The sequence below is a fragment of the Nyctibius grandis genome, chromosome 10 (genome assembly GCF_013368605.1).
Source record: "Nyctibius grandis isolate bNycGra1 chromosome 10, bNycGra1.pri, whole genome shotgun sequence".
In the NCBI taxonomy this organism is placed as follows: Eukaryota; Metazoa; Chordata; class Aves; order Nyctibiiformes; family Nyctibiidae; genus Nyctibius; species Nyctibius grandis.
The window spans coordinates 25,169,379-25,187,666 of record NC_090667.1 but is presented as its reverse complement, the minus strand read 5'-3'; the positions used below and the strand labels follow the sequence as shown (position 1 = coordinate 25,187,666).

At 70.0% G+C, this 18,288-nt stretch overlaps 3 protein-coding genes across 3 annotated transcripts; all 3 read right to left on the bottom strand.

Moving 5' to 3' along the window:
* Positions 1-946: 946 nt before the first annotated feature.
* On the bottom strand, positions 947-7,207 carry QARS1 (glutaminyl-tRNA synthetase 1). The gene is made up of 24 exons (XM_068408849.1): positions 7,036-7,207; positions 6,653-6,800; positions 6,462-6,571; positions 6,280-6,355; positions 5,923-5,987; positions 5,654-5,707; positions 5,406-5,463; positions 5,212-5,283; positions 4,957-5,042; positions 4,626-4,712; positions 4,406-4,505; positions 4,204-4,282; positions 3,972-4,080; positions 3,759-3,889; positions 3,539-3,631; positions 3,230-3,367; positions 3,069-3,156; positions 2,846-2,989; positions 2,670-2,774; positions 2,201-2,293; positions 1,796-1,923; positions 1,532-1,598; positions 1,213-1,338; positions 947-1,114 (listed from the first exon to the last, which is right to left on the bottom strand). The coding sequence occupies exons 1-24, from the start codon at positions 7,180-7,182 to the stop codon at positions 1,064-1,066; spliced, it is 2,355 nt and encodes a 784-aa protein (XP_068264950.1). The 5' UTR covers positions 7,183-7,207; the 3' UTR covers positions 947-1,063.
* Positions 7,208-8,147: 940 nt separating this feature from the next.
* Positions 8,148-10,548, bottom strand: LOC137668021 (epidermal differentiation-specific protein-like). Its single transcript, XM_068409291.1, has one exon. It carries the CDS (start codon positions 9,395-9,397, stop codon positions 8,339-8,341), a length of 1,059 nt encoding a protein of 352 aa, XP_068265392.1. The 5' UTR covers positions 9,398-10,548; the 3' UTR covers positions 8,148-8,338.
* Positions 10,549-10,665: 117 nt separating this feature from the next.
* SLC6A8 (solute carrier family 6 member 8) lies at positions 10,666-16,920 on the bottom strand. The gene is made up of 14 exons (XM_068408560.1): positions 16,635-16,920; positions 16,125-16,343; positions 15,614-15,745; positions 14,511-14,784; positions 14,301-14,433; positions 13,900-14,034; positions 13,706-13,809; positions 13,498-13,622; positions 13,301-13,413; positions 13,084-13,221; positions 12,510-12,612; positions 12,330-12,430; positions 11,960-12,130; positions 10,666-11,172 (listed from the first exon to the last, which is right to left on the bottom strand). The coding sequence occupies exons 1-14, from the start codon at positions 16,726-16,728 to the stop codon at positions 11,041-11,043; spliced, it is 1,974 nt and encodes a 657-aa protein (XP_068264661.1). The 5' UTR covers positions 16,729-16,920; the 3' UTR covers positions 10,666-11,040.
* Between the last annotated feature and the right edge of the window lie 1,368 nt (positions 16,921-18,288).

Sequence of the window (18,288 nt, the reverse complement as noted above, 5' to 3'; positions counted from 1 at the left end):
CCCCCCGCAGCCAATCAGCGCATGGCCTCAGCCTCGCGAGAGCGCGGCCCCCAAGTCCCGCGAGAGTTCAGCACGCGGGCCCGCCCCGCGCCTTAAAGGGGCCGCGCCCCGGCGGGGAGGGGGCGGCCGCCGGGGGGCGCCCTCCGCGGGAGGAGGACGGGAGTGGGCCCGGGACACACGAGGGGCGATGACCCCGACGGGGGCGGGGGTGGAAGAACAGCCGCCGGTCGCGGCCGTGGGGCCCACGGGCCGGCAAGACCCCCAGTGCGGGCGCTCCCCGGGGAGGGCGCTGGGGCCTCCGCGGCCGGTGCCGGCGGGGGCCGTGCCTTGCCCCTGCCCCCGGGCGGGACCGCGGGGCGAAGCGTCCCCCGTGGGGGGCGAAGGGTGCCCTGCAGCGTGGGGCCGAGCCGGGGCTGCTTTAACGTGCCCATGTGCTCGGCGCGGCCTCCCCGGCCCCGCTGCCGCTTAAGGTGGCTCCTGGGGCCGCGCAGAGCCTCCCCCCACCCGCGGCGGGACCGGACCCCCGGTCACACGGCTCAGGGCACGGGGGCCACGCCGGTCCCGCGGGGGGCAGCCCCCTGACCCCCAGCCCGGGGCCGGGTAGGGGCCACCCCACTCGAGTCCACCTTAAGTGGGCACGGCCCTGGGGCCGTGTTTGTACACAGCGTGCGCGCCCCGCCCGCACCCGCCCTGGGGACCCCCCTCCGTCCCCCCGACACCCTCAACCCCGCACGCCCTGGGGACCCCCCTCCGTCCCCCCCGGCACCCTCAACCCCAGCCCGGCCTCACCGTCCCGGCCAGGGGGAGCTGCAGCTCCCGCAGGGGCACCAGCCCTGCACGGGGGGGTAGGTGCAGACCTGGATCCCCCAGGAACAGGGGAGACACCACCCCCCCCCCGCCCACCCCAAGGCTGAGCAAGGGGGACAGGAGGCAGTGACAGCGCAGGACAGGGCTGGGATGCTGCGTTTATTGAGGCGATGCTGCGCCAAGGCACGGTGGTGCTGGGGGTGCATGGGGACCCCCGGGGAAGCAGCACCACGGCAGGGCGGTGGTGGTGGGTCCCTCAGGCCTTGCCGGGGTCCTCCTTCAGTGTCACCGTCCGGTTGAACACCATCTGGGGAAGGGCAGAGGGTCAGCTCAGTGCCCCATGGCGCACAGGGGGTGCCCTAGGGCAGGCAGAGGGAGCCCCGCTGCCCCCTCCCCAGGGCTCACCTTCCCCTCCGCGCTGTCGGGGTCCACGGAGAAGTAGCCCAGCCGCTCAAACTGGAACTTGTCGAAGGGCCGGGCGGAGAGGACGGAGCTGTCGACCAGGGCGTTGTGGACCACGTGCAGGGAGTCCTGGCAGGGGGAGACAGCTCAGCCAGCACCCCCGGGCCCTCTGCCCCCTCCACAGCCCTGCTCCCCCCAGCCCCTCTCCCCCCCGGGTCACAGCAGGGCCCTGCCCAGAGAAGGGTAGGGGTCACATGGCAGTGGGTGCAGGGTGTCCCCAGCTCCCCCCAGGACTGTAACCCCAGCTCCTGCCACTACTCACAGGGTTGAGGTCACTCAGAAAGCCACCAGGCACCTCCGACGGGTCCTCGGGATTTTTGTGTAAAAACCTGCCATGAGACAGAGTCTCATCCCAAAGCCACCAGGCGAGGGGACATGGTGCCCTGTGGCAGCTGTGGGGCTATGCAGCATCTCACCCACCAAGGAGCTGGGCACAGCCCAGCAGAGCCTGCTGGTGCACAGCCACGCGGCCGCTCCTGCACTGCTGAGCTTGTGCTTGCGCCTCTGCGGGCAGCCGAGTACTCACAGCCGCTCGTAGAGCCGCACTTCGCACACCAGCGGCTCCGACACCCAGTGGATGAAGGCTTTGGGCTTCTCCGCCACGTCCGACTTGGTGCAGGTCACCTCCAGCTCGATCACGCGCCCGCTGGCGTCCTGGAGGAGAGGAGATGAGCTGAGCCATCAGGCAGCGCACAGGCAGCAGCCCCATCCCACAGGGCAGCCCTGGGGCCGAACCGCCTGCCCCCCAACTCAGGGCCACCCTGCTCCCTGCTGCGTGAGGCACAGGGCTGGCAGGGAGCTGCCACACGGGCAGCCTGCACCCACAGCCCCTGGCCTGAGATGCCCATCGCTGCCCTTCCCTGGTGGGGCATGGCCACGTCCTGACATCCTGCGGCCCAACCTCGTGTCACCAGTGCCCAGAGCCACCCACCTTGATGATGTTCTGGACCGCGATGACGTAGCCAGCGTGGCGCAGCCCCACCGGCTGCCCGGGGGCCAGGCGCTTGTAGCCCTTGTCCGCCTCCTGTGAGAGAGATCAGGGCTGCACGAAGGGTCCCAGCATGGGCAGCAGGTTCCCCCTCCAGCATGTCTCGAAGTCCCCATGACTGCATCCCCTCACCCACTCCCGCTGTCCCTGCTTGAACTCCCATGTTGCTGCCCCAGCGCACAGGCCAGGTATGGGCACCGTTGGTTGGACACGTCCTGGCGAGGCCAAGGCCAGCAGGCATTTCTCTGGCACCTGTCAGAGCTGCCGGCATGTTTGGGAGTCGCGGTCAGGTGTCTGACACCCGCCTGTGCCCCGTGCAGCACCAGCACTGCTCCCAGTGCTGCCAGGCTCCCGCTGCCCGAGCCGGAGCTCCTGGGGGCAAGGGCAGTATGGCCCGGCGGGCCCGGCTCACCTCCCTGAAGTCCGTCTCCTCGATGTAGACGGTGGGCTGGAAGGGCACTTTGTGAAAACCCCGTCTCTCATCAGCTGGAAAGTTGGGCACAGGGACCTCAAGTGCCTGGGGAGGAGGAGGGGGTGAACGCTGACCCTGGGGACCCCCACTCCCACCCCAGCCTGCGTCAGTCTCACCTTTGGGGCAGGGAAGTTGGTGATGGTGACCTTGAGGGGCTCCAGTACGGCCATGGCGCGGGGGGCCTGCTCGTTCAGCACCTCCCGTGCACACGCCTCCAGCAGATGTGGCTCCATCGTCGCCTGGGCCACCGTCACACCGACCTGCAGGACAGCCTGCTGTCACCACACCAGCTGGGGGACACACCCACCTGCCCCCTCCCATTCTGTCCCCAACACCTACCCGGGCACAGAAGTTGTTGATGGCCTCGGGGGGGAAGCCTCGCCGGCGCAGGGCTGTCAGCGTGAAGAGCCGCGGGTCATCCCAGTCCCTGAGAAAACACCGGTGTGACAGCCAGGCGTGCCCCAGGCAAGAGCCACCCCGGCTGCTGGCCCCGCTCCTACCTCACGGCACCCGTCTCCACCAGCCGGATGATCTTCCTCTTGGAGACGACCGTGTAGAGCAGGTTCAGGCGCCCGTACTCCCACTGCACGGGGCAGTAGACATCCAGCGCGTTGCACAGCCAGAAGTAGGAGGAGCGCCTGCAAGGGAGATGCGGGCACAGCCCGGCTCAGCCTCACGCCACCCGCAGTCCCACGGACACCCTGTGACCCAGCGCTCTGGCAGCCGCCGGTACATGGCCAGCTGCTCTCTGGCAGAGCTGCCCCACCAGGTCCAGCCCAGACCTGGGCCGTGCCGTGCACAGCGCTCACCTGGCCTGGAACTCCTTGGTGCAGAGGGAGTGCGTGATGTGCTCGATGGAGTCGCAGAGGCAGTGTGTGTAGTCGTACGTGGGGTAGATGCACCTGCAAGGCAGATGCAGTCAGCCCTGCGGCAGAGCCCGGTACCGCTCCCCTCCCGACACCTCCCCGCCCCCAGGAGACACAGACCCACCCCTGACACCCCTGCCAGGACGCTGCAGGCCCCCCCTACCACTTGTCTCCGGTGCGGTGGTGCGGGGTGAACTTGACACGGTAGGCGACAGGGTCCATCTTCCCGTCCTCCATCATCAGCTTCATCCGCAGCGTGGCCTCCCCCTCCCCAAACTTGCCTTTCCGCATGTCCTGTGGAGCAGGGGGAAGCTGTCAGCTGAGCCACAGACCCGGTCGCCACGGGCACACAGTGCCTGTCCCCAGCCAGGAGTACCTCGAAGAGCCGGAGCGACTCCTCCGCGGGCCGGTCCCGCCACGGCGAGGGCGGTGGGTTGTGGCCCTTGATCTCCTCGACCTTCTGATGGCAGACGTATGCCTGGCCCCTACGAAGGGGAAATGCCATCACCAGCCATGAGTGGCCCATCCCCTGGGCAAGGGGGAGCCTCGCCCATGGCACAGGACCCCCGCACCGCCCCAGTGCATCCATACCGCCCTGGCACGCTCACCTGTGGATGAGCTCCAGGGCCCAGGTGTAGAGCTGGTCAAAGTAATCTGACGCGTGGGTCACTGCATAGGGCTGGTAGCCTGTGGGGACGGGGAAAACAGAGCGGGTTGGAGGCACCCCCAGGGCCCGGCAGCAGGACCTGCATGCAGGCATGTCCCCAGCAGCACCTGGCCTGATCCTGCCCTCCCCAGCCCGACCCATACCCAGCCACTCCACCATCTCCCGGATGGCCGTGAAGTACTTCTCCTCCTCCTTCTCGGGGTTGGTGTCGTCATAGCGCAGGAAGCACACACCACCGTTGGCCTGGGGATGGGGGGACAGTGAGCACCCGCTGCCCAGCGGACTGCAGGGCCAGGCCAGTGGCCAAGCAGTGTGGGGAGGCGGGGCTGGGGGGAGCTGCCAGCGGGGCTTGGTGCTTCTCACCTTGGCGTAGCCAAAGTTGAAGTTGATGGCCTTGGCATGGCCAATGTGCAGGATCCCATTGGGCTCAGGAGGGAACCGTGTCCGCACCTGCAGGGGACAAAGGGGACACCTCTGTCCTTCAGCAGGAGACCCTCCCGGCTTCCTGACAGCGGGGGCGCTGACATGAGCCCCCAATGATCCCACAGAGCTCCACCATGCCATGTGGGTGTCACCTCTGGCCGTGTCCCCGGTGAGCTGTGTGTCCTCCCAGCCACCCCACCCACCCGGCTGGAGCCTGGCACGGCAGTGCCACCCTTGCAGGCAGCCGCTGGGCTGGGGGACGCGGCCTCACCTGCCCACCCGTGATTGCCAGGTGCTGCTTCAGCAGGGCCATGGTGTTGGGCGTCACCACGTAGCCCTCCGTCTTGTAGTTCTCTCCTGCAGGTAGAGGAAGCTCAGGACTGTAGCACCACCCAAACCGAGCCAAGCCCAGCAGCTGGCAGCGAAGGATGCGTGGCCAGGCTGGTCCTCCGCAGCATGGAGAGCCGGGGCTGGGCACAGAGCCGGCGGAGTGACCCCGCACATGGCAGCGGCTCCTCGCACTCACCTGGCTTGTGGAACTTGAGGGCTTCTCCCCGCAGCTGCTCCAGCAGCGACCGTGTCTCCGTGCCCACCTCGCCTGTGGGGAGAGACGGGGCTGAGCAGCGGCCAGACCGCAGCTCCCAGGGCCCAGCTCGGAGGCAGGTCCCAGCCAGGAACCGAGGGGCTGGGGAAGCTGCCCGCAGGATGACCGTCTCTTACCGTTCTCCACCACAGCCGCCTTCTGCTTCTCCGCTGGGGCTGGCCGGGCCTTCGCAGCCTGCAGGGACCAACACAGCATCCTGAGAGCCTGGCCCCAGCACACACCTTCCCCTCCTGGCCCAGCCTGCTGCCTCCAGCGCTCCCTCAGACCCATGCCCATGGTGGTGGCTGGGCCCAGATCCCTATTTGGGATCCCACCTGGACACTCAGCAGGGAAACACCATCCCAGGTCCCAGCCTCCCCCTCACCATTGTTTTTTTTTCCAGGTCAGCTTCTGTCTTTGGCCCCAGCAAATGCAGTACCTGGGGAAAAGAGACAGAGACAGGAGTAGAAAAGGCTCCCGGCACCCCAAGGCCTGGAGGTGGCCCGGTTCAGAGTCACCCTCCACCCTGGCCGGGGCAGGCTGTCCCCAGTGCTGGGCCCTCCCATGGGACAGGCCAGCAGGTCCTGCACCGGGCACGGCACCGATAGGGGACACCACCCCATGCAGCGCCCGACCCGCTGCCCTCACACCCACCTGCAGGTCCACCTCGTTCTTGATGGTCTTCCCGTCCGCCCACCGCAGCCGGCTCCGCGCCTCCCCTGTGGACAGGGCACCCCGTGGGCGAGGGGCACGGCCCAGCCCCAGGGGCTTCAGCCGGGGCCGCTGATGCAGGATGCCGCGGCCAGTGGCTGGAGCCCCAAGGCCACCCCTGGTACCACAGACGGCTGCCACCCACAGCCCTGCCCACGTGGGGGACGTGGCTGGACACCTCCCCTGTGCCGGGTGGGCTGTGGCAGCCGGGGCCAGGGTGGCACACGGCAAAGGGCTGGCTCTCAGGACGCAGGGGAGCAGGAGTGCCAGGCGGGGGCTGCGCCGGTGCCCCCCACTCACCCATCAGCAGCCCCATGTTGAAGTGGTAGCGCTCGGCCAGCAGCTCTGCCCGGTGCTCGCCGATCACGGCCTCCACCTGGGCAGTGGGGCAGGGACGCGGGGGTGAGCGTGATGCCAGGGGCTGCCAGCCCGGCCCAGCCCGGCCCGGCCCGGCCCGCGTCCCCAGCCCCGTCCCCACTCACCGCCTCCTCGATCTGCTCGGGGGTGACGCACACCCCCACGCCGCAGGCCCGCTCGAAGTCCCCCACGTCCAGCGGCTCCAGGGGGTGGCTCCTCACGTACTCCAGGGCGGCTGGGGACAGAGAGGAGGGGGGGTGAGGAGCGGGGCCCTCCCGTCTCCGCCGGGGCCGGGGGTCCCGGGGCCGCCCGGTACCGCTGAGCTGCAGGTCGGTGAGGATCTCCCTGCGGGCGATGTAGCCGACGAGGAAGCCGAGGTGCTTCGGGTCCCTGAGGCGGGCGGCCGCGTTGTACAGTAGCGTCCCGGTGGCTTTGTCCAGGGCCGGGCCCAGCGCGCTCCGAGCCTGCCGCCGCCCCGGGGAAGCGTCAGGGCCGGCCCGAGGCTGAGCCCCGGCGAAGCGGCGGCCCCGGTGCGAGGGGCGGGGAGTGCCAAGGACCGAGGTCGCTCGGCGGGGCCGGGGGGAGGTGGGGCCCGGGAGGGGGGGTCCCGGGGAGGGGGCGGGGTCCCGGGGAGGGGGCGGGGTCCCGGGGGGTGACGCCGCCGCACCGGGGACCGGGGGGGGCCCGCGGCGGGCGCACCTGCAGCACGGCCCGGCGGAGCAGCGCGCTGAGCGCCCCGTTGCGCAGCGTCTCGCGTGCTTTGGCCTCGCTGAGGCCGATGCCGGTGAAGAGCCCCAGCGCCTCCTCCGCCTCCTCCGCCGCCATGGCCCCCGCCGCCGCCGCCATGCTGCTGCCGCCGCCGCCACCGCCCGCGGAGAGGGCGGGGCCACGCCCAGCCAATCAGAGCAGGGAGGGCGTGTCACCGGCACACGTCGAACCAATCGGCAGTGAGAGGGGCCCGTCTCGGCGAATGGGATGGAGGCGCTCGGCGCCGGCCCAGCGAATAGGTGCTCAGGGGGCGGGGCCAAGCCGGCGGCCGGTTGCATCATTTAAAGAGCCCATCGGCGGCCGGAGCCACGTGGGGGGCGTGGCTGGAGGCGGGGCCGGAGGCGGGGCCGCTGCCCGTGCCAGGCCCCGCCCGCCCCCCCCGTTCGCCCCCCGTTCTTTGTCCTCACCCGGCCGCCGTAGCCCGCTCCCACCGGCGCCGGTATCTCGCTGTGAGCCCGGCGGCTCCCGCAGCCCCGGCGGCAGCTTCGCCCCGTCCCGTGTCCCCGCCTCCCCCGAGGACGGTGCCTGCGACGGGCCCCGTGTCCCCTGGCTCCCCCAGCCCCATGTGTCCCCCCCCATCCCAGTGTGTGTCCCCCCCAGCCGGTGTCCCCCCCCCCGCCCGGTGTCCCCCCAGCCCCGTGTCCCCCTCTCCCAGACCGGTGTCCACCTATCTCAGTGTCCCCTCACAGCCCGATGTCCCCGCAGCCCCGTGTCCCCCCCCCAGCCCGGTGTCCCCCCACCCCGATGTCCCCCCAGCCCCGTGTACCCCCAGCCCGGTGTCCCCCCAGTCCTGTGTCCCCCCCCTCCAGCTCAGCGTCCCCCCCCAGCCCGGTGTCCCCCCACCCCGATGTCCCCCTAGCCCCGTGTCCCCCCCCCCGCCTGTTGTCCCCGCAGCCCCGTGTCCCCACCTCCCAGCCTGATGTCCCTCCAGCCCATTGTGTCCCCCCCCCCAGCCCGATGTCCCCCCAGCCCTGTGTCTCCCCCCCAGCCCAGCGTGCCCCCAGCCCGTTCCCGTCCCAGCCCCGGTAGTGGCAGATCCGAGCTGTTTGGGGAAGGGGATTTATTTGGTAACACCTGGCGGGACGAGGCACCGTCAAGTCCTCCCGGCTCAGAGCCACTCGATGTGGCTGGGCAAGGTGGCTTGTGGATCCTCCACGGGCAAGCCAGGTAGGCAGTGTGGGTGTCCCCAAGGGTCCCACACTGCTGAGGGGACGGAGACGGTGCCGGGCTATAGCTATAGCTCCGTCCTGGTGCCCGGCACCGTCTCCGTCCCCTCAGTGGCTGCCTGCTCCCTGCCTGCAGCAGGCAGAGGCTTCAAGCTATAGTGAGCGCTGATGTTGGTACCCGAAACGCTGCGGTATTCACCCATCTCCGTCCGGACGGTTTCATTCTGGGTGATGGTGAGCAGGACCGGGACGGAAAGCGTCACCTCCTTCCGCAAGACCTGGATGCTGAGCGCCGTGCGCGGGGGGATCTTCGCTGGCAGCTGCACCTCAACGCGTTCCCGGCGGGTGCTGGATTCGCTGCGTCCTTTCTGAACCGTGAAGACGTTCGAGGCTTCCACGGTCAAGGTGAAGGAGAGCCCGGCTTTGAGGCTGGTGGCGTTGCTGAAGTGGAAGCTCTGCCAGAGCGTCGTGGCGTACTCCCGGCTGCTGCTGGCTGCCAGCACCTGCTCCGAGTCCGTCTCATTTACCCCTTCAATCTCATCCACCAGCACCTCCCGCTCCGCCTCCACCCGCTTCTGCTCCCAGAGGAGACGTGCCGAGACCTGGGGCTGCCCAGGTCGCAGCGGGCGTAGGTGGGACAGCCGAGCTTGGAAGTTCAGGTCGGGTTTGTAGTCGGCGAGACGCTCACCGGGCCATGCCAGGCAGTGCCAACCGCCCCGTCCAGGGTGCTGGTAGAGCAGCCAAACGCCTCGCTGCACCACGTGAGAGGCCACTCGGTCGTTGAAGTACCCGTACGCCAAGTTGGTCTCCTCTGTCACCACCTTGCAGGCTCCTTGGAAGTTGGGGCGCTCGTAGAGGGTGATCTGAGGGTCCCCCAGGTCGTGGTGCACGAGGCGCAGCGCTGAGAAGCTGTTGGGGCGCCCTACGGAGGGGTACTCGCCCTCCTCGAAGGCATGCGGCTCCCCCTCGTACTTGGGGTCTGTGTAGGCGATCCAGGGCTGCCCCTCCACCTTCAGGGAGGCGATGCAGTCCCCGAAATCCAGCTCGTGCAGGTCGGGCACGTCACAGGTGAATTCCCGGCTCAGCCCCTCGAAGTTGGCACGCTCGTACACCGTGATCCGGTTCATGGTGCTGCGGGCGCCCACCCCTGCGAGGGCACAACGCGCGGCGTGTCCCCTCGTGTGGGGTTGCGTGTGGGTCGCGTGGGGAAAGCCTGGCCAGAAAAGGGGCCCCCCAGCACCCCCTTTCCTCCCTGGCCCTCTGCACGATCCCCGTGCTCTCACCGTCTGTGCCGGCAGTGCCCCAAAGCCGGCCCGTGGCCGTGCCTTTTACGAGGGGGTGGTGGAGCCGGGGCGTGCTGTGACACGAAGCGAAGGCGATGACGGTGCTCGCCCCCGCGCCCAGCCCCGGCCCCGCTCCGGCGGCGGGGAGCCGGCCAGGCCCCACACGGCTGCATGGCAGCCGGGACGCCGGGGTGACAGCCCCGTTCCCTAGACCAGCCCTGCCGGAAAGTCCTGCCGCGCCCCGGGCACGCGGCGCTCCAGCGCTAACGAGTCACCGCCAATTATCGGTGATGCTTCCGTCCTGCCCGCGCTAATTATGGTGTGTGTTGCCGGTGGGGCAGGAACTGCCGGCTCGCCCCGGCGGGGTGAAAGGGTATCGTGGCGGGGTGAGCCAGCACCCCGAGCCAAGCCCCTGCGGCACCTCGAGGCCAGGACACGGGCACCCTGGCATTGCACCGCTGCCGCAGCCCCGTGCCCAAGGATGGCTGGGGCAGGTGGTGGCACTCCTCCCCCATTGTCCCTCCACAGGCAGGACAGCCGCGGACCACCCGGGGTGGCCACGGTGCTCCTGGAGGATGACGGGTGGGCACAGTGGGTACCCAACACCTGGCCAGGGCACGGGGGTGGCTGGCAGCCACCCTGAGCACAGCGTGCCAGGGGCTTCCTCGGGGCACCACACGGGTCCCCATGGCACGGATTGGAGCTGGCCTGAAACTGGGTTTGGTGCAGCTGGCAGGCACCCACAGAATCACAGAATCACAGAATCAACCAGGCTGGAAGAGACCTCAGGGATCATCGAGTCCAACCGTTGCCCTGACACCACCCTGTCAACTAGACCATGGCACTAAGTGCCATGTCCAGTCTTTTCTTAAACACATCCAGAGAAGGTGACTCCACCACCTCCACCTCCACCCGTATCCTGCCACGGAGGGGGACGGAGACCCCGCTGCTCCCGCAGCCTGTCCCCCCCAGCCACCCCACGAGAGGAACCCAGGTGTCCCTGAGCCCTGTCACCCCCAGCCCCTGTCCCCTGCAGGCAGGTGCCACCCCTCATCTCGCCCCCGCCGCTGCCCGCTGCTGGTGCCCCGCTCCCCCACGCGCGGTGCCGGGGCTGCCAGGGTCTCCCAGTTTATTGCCAGATGTCGGGGCGGTCGGGGTTACACCAGACAAACGCTACAGGAAGCGGTTAATGAGCGGGGGGGCCGCGGGGGCCGCAGGCGGGGGCCGGGGAAGGGCTGTCCCGCTCGCTCCCCCGGCCCGCAGCCTCCCCGCTGGCCCCCCGGGCTTCCCCGTGCCGGGGACCCCTCCTGCTCCCCGCAGCCGCCCCGGCCCCGCGGCCCCCGCAGACCCCCGCCTCGCAGTCATGCACCCCCGCTGCGGCGAGGCTGGTGGGCCGGGGCGGCGCGGGGGGCACGGGGCAGCGTGGGTGGGAGGCGGTGCTGGCATTATTGCTATGGCGGGCGGGAGCAGCGCGACCCTCCCCACGCTCAGATCACACTCTCAAAGAGCGTCGTCTTCTCCTTGGGGGGCTCCGGGGCCAGCAGCTTGGCTTCTGCCTCGGGCGTCAGGTACTCCAGGTGGTGGTGGCCCCAGATCGGAGTGGTCAGGAGCTGCCAGCGCTGCGGGGACGCCGTGTCAGCACCCAGGGACGGCAGCACCAGGGGCCACCCCTGACCCGGCACGGTGCATCCCCCAGTGCGCAGGGATGGGCTGGGGATGGGACTCAGGCGGGGACAGGGGTGGGATTTGGATGGGGATGGAGGTCAGACTGGGACAGGGAGGGGATTGAAACGGGATTGAGAGAGGGAGAGGGATAGCATGGGAACAGGGGACAGGGATGGGACTAGGTGGTGACGGGATTAAGACAGCGACGTCAGCAAGGATGGGATTTGGGTGAGGCTGGGCGTGTGACAGCGATGGGGACAGGGAGGGATTTGGATGAGAGTGAGAGCGATGGGGACAGGAATGGGACTTGGATGGGGATGGGGTGAGACTACGACCAGGAAGGGATTGATATGGGATTGAGAGAGGGACAGGGGTGAGAGAGGGACAGGATTGAGACAGTGATGGGGACAGGGATGGGATTTGGCTGGGAGTTAGTGATCGGGATGGGGACAGGGACAGGATTCGGATGGGGGTGGGACTGAGACAGTGATGTGAGCAAGGACGGGATTCAGGTGAGGTTGGGAGTGAGACAGGGATGGGGACAGGAACGGGATTTGGATGGGAATGAGACAGTGATGGGGACAGGGACGGGATTTGGCTGGGGATGGGACTGAGCCGGCAATGTGGACAGCGCTGGGATTCGAATGGGGATGGAGATGGGACTGAGAGGGGGACAGGGACAAGGATGGCAGAGATGGGGTGAGGACGGAGGACGGAGGGCCCCCGCCGCGCCGCCCTCACCTCGCGCAGGGAGCCTTTGCAGCGCAGGAGCTTGTAGAGGACGGTGCAGGGGATGCAGAGCATGGAGGAGAGTGCCAGGAGCCAGCCGATGGCGTCCCCCCACCACGGGTACACGTACGTCTTGTTGTAGGTCAGCGGCTTGTAGTTCACCACGTGGAACACGAAGATGCCCTGGGTGGAGATGGGGGGGGTGAGGTCCTGTGGGGCAGGGGGCTGCCAGCCCCAGACCCCCCACGCGTGTCACCCCGTGCCCCCGACACGCGTGTTGCCCCGTGGCTGCCGTGCCCGCAGCAGCCGCCTGGGGGAGCCCGGTGCCCGCAGCACGGGGTGCGGGACACGCGTGTGTCCCCACGCGGCGTGACCCCCTCACCACGCAGACCAGCGGCGTCACCACGGCCCAGCACCACTTCATGAAGGGCAGGGGCCGGTAGCCGATCATGCGGGCCACGTCGTCCATGAAGCGGTCGGCGCCTGCGGGGAGAAGGGCGTCAGCTGGGCCCTGTCGGGCACCCACGTCCCGTTGTGTCCCCGCCATGTCCCCCAGCCTCACCATAGACCCAGGCGATGACCACGCACTCCCAGAAGGCCTGCCACAGCAGCGTGATCCCGCTGGCCGAGTAGTTGTCAAAGAGCTGGAACACATACATGCCGCCCTGCGGGGACGGCATCGCGTGTCACCGGGGCTGTGCCGGCAGCCCCATGCTGGCACGGGCACAGCCTTGACAGCACCGGTGCCACACCTGGCATGGACACCCCGCATACCATGAGCACCCTGTGCTCCCACAGCACCTCCACGATGACAGGCACCCCCCACAGCCATGGGGACCTCCACGGCCACTGGCATCCCTGTGGCATGGGCACCCCCATGGCCATGGGCACTACCGTGGCAAGGGAACCTCCACGGCCATGGGCACCCCCACAGCCACTGGCACCCCTGTGGCATGGGGACCTCCACAGCCACTGGCACCCCCCCACCACGGGCACATCCCGCTGCTGTGGGTGCAGCAGCCCCAGGGAGCTCCCACCCCACGCTGGGACCCCGTGCGAGGTGATGTCCCGGGGACAGGTACGGGTGCCCAGCGTGGGGCTGGCTGGCTGGCCGGTGTCCCTGCCACGTCCCCCACCTGCGTGACCATGGAGAGGTCGATGAGGCAGCAGACGATGCAGCAGAGCGCGGCGGTGAGCTCGCGGCGCAGCAAGCCGGCCCCCTGCTGGGGGAACAGGTCCAGGATGCCCGTGATGAAACCCTCCACACCAACAAACTATGGCAGAGAGCGGGGCTCAGCGGGGACATGCCACTTTGTCCCCTCCCTGTCCCTGTCCCCCTGCCCGCCACTACACCTGGCTGTCCAGCCCCAGCACGAGGAGCATGAAGAAGAAGAGCGTGGCCCAGAGCGGAGACAAGGGCATCAGCGTCACGGCTTTGGGGTAGGCGATGAAAGCCAGCCCAGGGCCTGCGGGAGAGCAGGGTCAGCGGTGCCACCACAGGGGGGACACAGGGGACACGGTGCAGTGGGCACCTGCCGCCCGGCACTCACCGGACTCGGCCACCTTGGAGATGTCCACTCCTTGCTCGGAAGCCATGAAGCCCAGCACGGAGAAGACGACGAAGCCGGCGAAGAAGCTGGTGGAGCTGTTGATCACGGCCAGGATGTAGGCGTCCCTGCGGGGACAGCGCGTCAGGGGGCACCGCGGGGACGCCGGGGGACACGCCGGGGGGACGCCCCACAGCCAGCACCGCCCTACCTGTAGCAGTTGTTGTGGAAGCGGTTGTAGCTGCCCAGCGCGGTCAGGGCACCCAGCCCGATGGCGTAGGAGAAGAAGATCTGGGTTCCAGCGTCGATCCAGACCTGGGGTGCGAGGGAGGGCGTCGGGGCGTGGGGAGGGTGTCGGGGGGTACCCAGCCCCCAGTCCCCTCCTGCCCTCCCCACCGCCCCCACCTGCGCCTCGGCCAGCTTGGACCAGTCTGGCTTCAGGTAGTAGACGATGCCGCCCAGCGCCCCAGGGAGCGTCACTCCGTGGACCAGCAGCAGGATGAGGACCACGTAGGGGAAGAGCGCCGTGAAGTAGACGATCTGCAGGGGAGCAGGTGCCGGTGAGACCCCCCCAGGCCAGGGCGCGGGGCAGGGCTGGGGCTCTCCATCACGCGCTGCTGGTGTTCCAGCGAGGCCAGAACCTGGGGAGGTCCCCAGCGGCTGGTGGCACCTCCCAGACAGATGTGTGATGGGGGGTCCCGCAGCCCCGTGGGCTGTGGTGTGGGAGGGCAGGAACCAGCAGCGCCGTGTGCCATGGTCCCATTCCCACATCCTGGTGGCCCCGATGCGTCCCCCTGCAGCATCACCTTCCCAGTCGTCTTGACGCCCTTCCAGATGCAGAAGTAGACGATGACCCAGGTGGCGACCAAGCAGAGGATCATCTGCCAGTTCATCTCCCCCGGCTCGCTGAGGTCCCCTGACAGCCGCAGCACCTTGTTCCTGCAGAGCGGGGCCGTGCTGAGCACCGACGCAACCTCATGGCCCTCGGGTGAGGTCCCCCTGGTCCCCACACTCACTCCCAAAACTCGATGACGGGAGAGCGCTTGTTGTCCAGGTCGGCGCAGCTGAGGTTGAAGGGCCCAGTGCCGGTGCTGGCGTTGGCACTGCTGTTGCGGCAGAGTTCAATGTGGAAGAGCTCAGTGCACTGCTCGGTGTTCCAGGCGTGGCCGCAGGTGGCCCAGGGCAGGGTGTCCGTCAGCGAGTGCACCAGGTAGAAGAGCCCCCACACCAGGATCATGATGTAGTAGGTGTTGCAGAAGAAGACGATCACCATGGAGGCTAGGCCCAGACCTGTGGCACGGGGAGATCAGAGCCCACGGGCACCCGTGGGCACCCACAGCCCAGCAGAGTGGGGGAGCCGGTGGCCTGGGGTGGGACGGGGGGTGCTGGCAAGGATGGGGCAGGACATGGGGTGCTGGTTGGGACGCAGGGAGCTGGCAGCCCTGGGTAGGACAGGGGGGAGCTGGTGGGGATGGGACAGGGGAGCTGGCAGCCCCAGGGGACGTGGGGAGGTGGTGGGGATGGGACAGGGGGAGCTGGCAGCCCCAGGGGACGGGGGGAGGTGGTGGGGATGGGACAGGGGAGCTGGCAGCCCCAGGGGACGGGGGGAGGTGGTGGGGATGGGACAGGGGGAGCTGGCAGCCCCAGGGGACGGGGGGAGGTGGTGGGGATGGGACAGGGGGAGCTGGCAGCACCCAGCTGGATGGGACAGGGGGAGCTGGTGTGGCTCAGGAAAGCCAGCAGGACACTGCTGAGGTGGGGATCCCGCAGCCCCCAGGACGCCGGCAGCCCCTGGGGCAGAGGGCAGCAGGCAGGCAGGGAGCCACGGGGAGCAGGCAGGGTCGGGCAGGGCAGCGCCGGGTGCCATGGGACACGGGCGCAGGCAGCTGCCACCCTTGGCTGGGGTGCAGGGCGGCAGCGGGACGCGGGCAAGGTGCACGGGAGCAGGCAGGGCGTGGGCAGGGTGCCGCCGGCCCTGGCAGGCTGCGGGCAGCCAGTGCCCCAGGCAGGGTGCCGGCATGGCAGGGTGCTGCCAGCCCCACGTATGGCACGGGGGGCCCCCGGGCAGGACGCAGGGTGCTGGGGCCGCGGGCAGGGCGCGGGCAGGGCGCGGCGTTACCCTTGAAGAGGGGGGCGATGTTCCAGGTGGCGATGCCCCCCTGCTTCATGAACTGCCCCAGGGCCACCTCCAGGAAGAAGACAGGGATGCCGCCCACGAAGACGATAAGCAGGTAGGGGATGAGGAAGACGCCTGGAGCCGGGGGGGGGGCACACGGGGCCGGTTCAGATGCTGCCGCCCGCCCCGGCCCCCCCCGGGCCCCCCCTTCCCTCCCCGCACCGCCCGCCCGGGCGCAGCGAATGGCGAAGGCGCCTCCGCGCCCTCCCCTCGCCGCGCCGCCGATGTAGGTCAGGGCGGGCAGGTGGCGGGGGGCTCCCCACGGACCCCCACCCCCGCGGGTGACACCGGACACCCGTGGGGTGGCCCACGAGCCCCGCGGATGGCCCCTTGCCCCCGGAAGGTGCGGGATGACCACCGTGGGGTGACCTCCCCGCCATACACACGGTATGGGGTGGGGAGCGGGGTGCTCCCACGCGCCGTGGGGTGCCCCCCCCCACGCCGTGGGGCTCACCTCCGCCGTTCTTGTAGCACAGGTAGGGGAAGCGCCAGACGTTGCCCAGCCCCACGGCGAACCCCACGCAGGACATGATGAAATCCATCTGCCGGGTCCATGTCTCCCGCTCGGGGGCGGCCGCTTTTGGGGGGCCGGGGGGTCCCACCAGCAGTGCCGTCACCGCCCGCTCCTCGCCCGCCGCGGGCGGCTCTGCGCCCTCCGCCTCCCCACGGCCCTCTGGCGAGATACGAGGGGGGGCCCACGCTGCCATCACGCACGCTCGTGGGGGCGCGGAGGGAGAGGGGGACCTCTGGTTCCCCCGCGCCCCCCTCTCCCTCCGCGCCCCTCTCCGCGAGTGGGGGCGTGACGTCAGATGTCAGGCCGGCGCGTGACGTCACAATGCAGAACGGTGACTCACCCCGCGGCGGCAGGAGGGGGCGCGCCGCGATCGCGCGTGGCCGTGGGTGCCCCCCCCCCCCCCCCTTCCTCCATCCCCAGCCCCATCCCTCCCCAGCTCTCCCCGCTTACCGGAGCCCGCGGCGGGGGCAGCAGCGGCGGTGGTGTCGCGTCGCGGGGCGGCGGGCGGCTGCGGGGCGGCCGTGTCGGCGGGGACGGGGGGCATGTCGCGGGGGGACGGGGAGCGGGGGCGGGTCGGGGGCGGCTCCGTGGCCGTGGGGAGGGGTGGTGGGGTGGGGTGTGGGGGGGGCTCAGAAGCAATCCACGAAGCACTTGAAGGTGAGTCGGAAGAACCTCATTGAGGGCGGCGGGGCGCGGCGGGGCGGGCCGGGCCGGGCGGGCGGCTCAGAGCCGGGCTGCGGGGCCGGCGCCGCGCGGCCGCTCCGGGGCTCTCTGCGCCGCGGCACCGGGCGGCGGCGGAGGCAGAGACCGGCCGCGCCGCCCCCCGAGCCCCATTGGACGCGCCGCCCGCCCGCGGCTTGACGGGACTTGCAGTCCCGCCGCACCGGCACCGGGGCGAGGCGGGGGCAGCGGCACAAAGGGTGCGTTGCGTGGCACCGGGGGTCACTGTGGAACGAGGCGTCACCATGGGATACCGGGCACTAGAGCACCGGGACTTGGAGTCCCGCCGCACCGGCACCAGAGTGAGGCCGGGGCAGCGGGACAGAGGGTGCGTTGCGGGGCACCGGGGAACGAGGTGTCACCATGGGATACCGGGCACTAGAGCACCGGGACTTGCAGTCCCGCCGCACCGGCACCGGGGCGAGGCGGGGGCAGCGGGACAGAGGGTGCGTTGCGAGGCACCTGGGAACGAGGCGTCACCATGGGATACCGGGCACTAGAGCACCGGGACTTGCAGTCCTGCCACACCAGCCGGCACCGGGACTTGCCCTCCTGCCACATCGGTACCGGGGCACACCGGGGGACACCGGGCACTGTGTTGGCAGGACTGTGCTGGTGGACACCAGGTGACAAGGTGCAGCTGGCAGCAGAGCGCACGGAGAGGCAGTGGGCACTGGGGGCACCAGGGGACTCTGGGTGTCCCCCCCGCTGCTGTAGGGTGCACCAAGAAACACCCAGCACTGTGGGACATCAGGGGACAGCGAGCACCAAGTCACACCAGGGGCACCCTGCGGGCAGCAGAGCCCGGCAGGGACAGCGAGCTGCAGGGTGCACCAAGTGCCAGGGGAGCTGCGGGGGGCACGGGGCTGCAGGGAGCACAGGGGGACAGCAGGGGACATGGAGCTGGAGGGTGAGCTGGGTACCGCAGCACAGCAGGGGACATGGGGCACGAGGGCACGCAGGGAAGCAGGGTGCTGGGGCCCTCAACAGCACACCGGGGTACACGGTGCCCTGGGGGGGGTCACCAGACACCAGAGGGGCCCAGAGGACAGCAGGCAGCGGAGGCGAGAGGAGTTCAGCGAGTTTAATGAGCGCAGAACAAACCCCAACCCCCCGTCCCCCCCCACCCCGCTGCCTGGCCCGGCCCGCACCCCCCAGGGCAGGCGCCCCGCAACGCCCTAGTCGACTTCTTCCATGCTGCTGTAGGAGGGAGCCGGGCGCTCGGTGGGGCTGGCGAAGCGCTCGGGGAGGCCTTCCGCAGCCAGCGCCGGGGGTCCTTCGGGGGCCAGGCCGGATCCGAACGGCACCGGGGGCAGTCCCTGCAAGCAGAAGGCGGGTGTCAGAGGGAGACCAGGGGCACGAGAGGGAGACCAGTGCCAAGCCC

Excerpts from the sequence above, each read along its gene's own strand:
- SLC6A8 (XM_068408560.1), bottom strand. The coding sequence starts at position 16,728 with ATGCCCCCCGTCCCCGCCGACACGGCCGCCCCGCAGCCGCCCGCCGCC. Across the intron at positions 16,344-16,634 it reads TGCCCCCGCCGCGGGCTCCG|AGGGCCGTGGGGAGGCGGAG; the intron begins GTAAGCGGGGAG and ends GTATCTCGCCAG. Across the intron at positions 13,810-13,899 it reads CCAAGCTGGCCGAGGCGCAG|GTCTGGATCGACGCTGGAAC; the intron begins GTGGGGGCGGTG and ends CTCGCACCCCAG.
- LOC137668021 (XM_068409291.1), bottom strand. The coding sequence starts at position 9,397 with ATGAACCGGATCACGGTGTACGAGCGTGCCAACTTCGAGGGGCTGAGC.
- QARS1 (XM_068408849.1), bottom strand. The coding sequence starts at position 7,182 with ATGGCGGCGGCGGCGGGGGCCATGGCGGCGGAGGAGGCGGAGGAGGCG. Across the intron at positions 6,801-7,035 it reads TCCGCCGGGCCGTGCTGCAG|GCTCGGAGCGCGCTGGGCCC; the intron begins GTGCGCCCGCCG and ends GGGCGGCGGCAG. Across the intron at positions 5,988-6,279 it reads CAACATGGGGCTGCTGATGG|GGGAGGCGCGGAGCCGGCTG; the intron begins GTGAGTGGGGGG and ends CCCTGTCCACAG.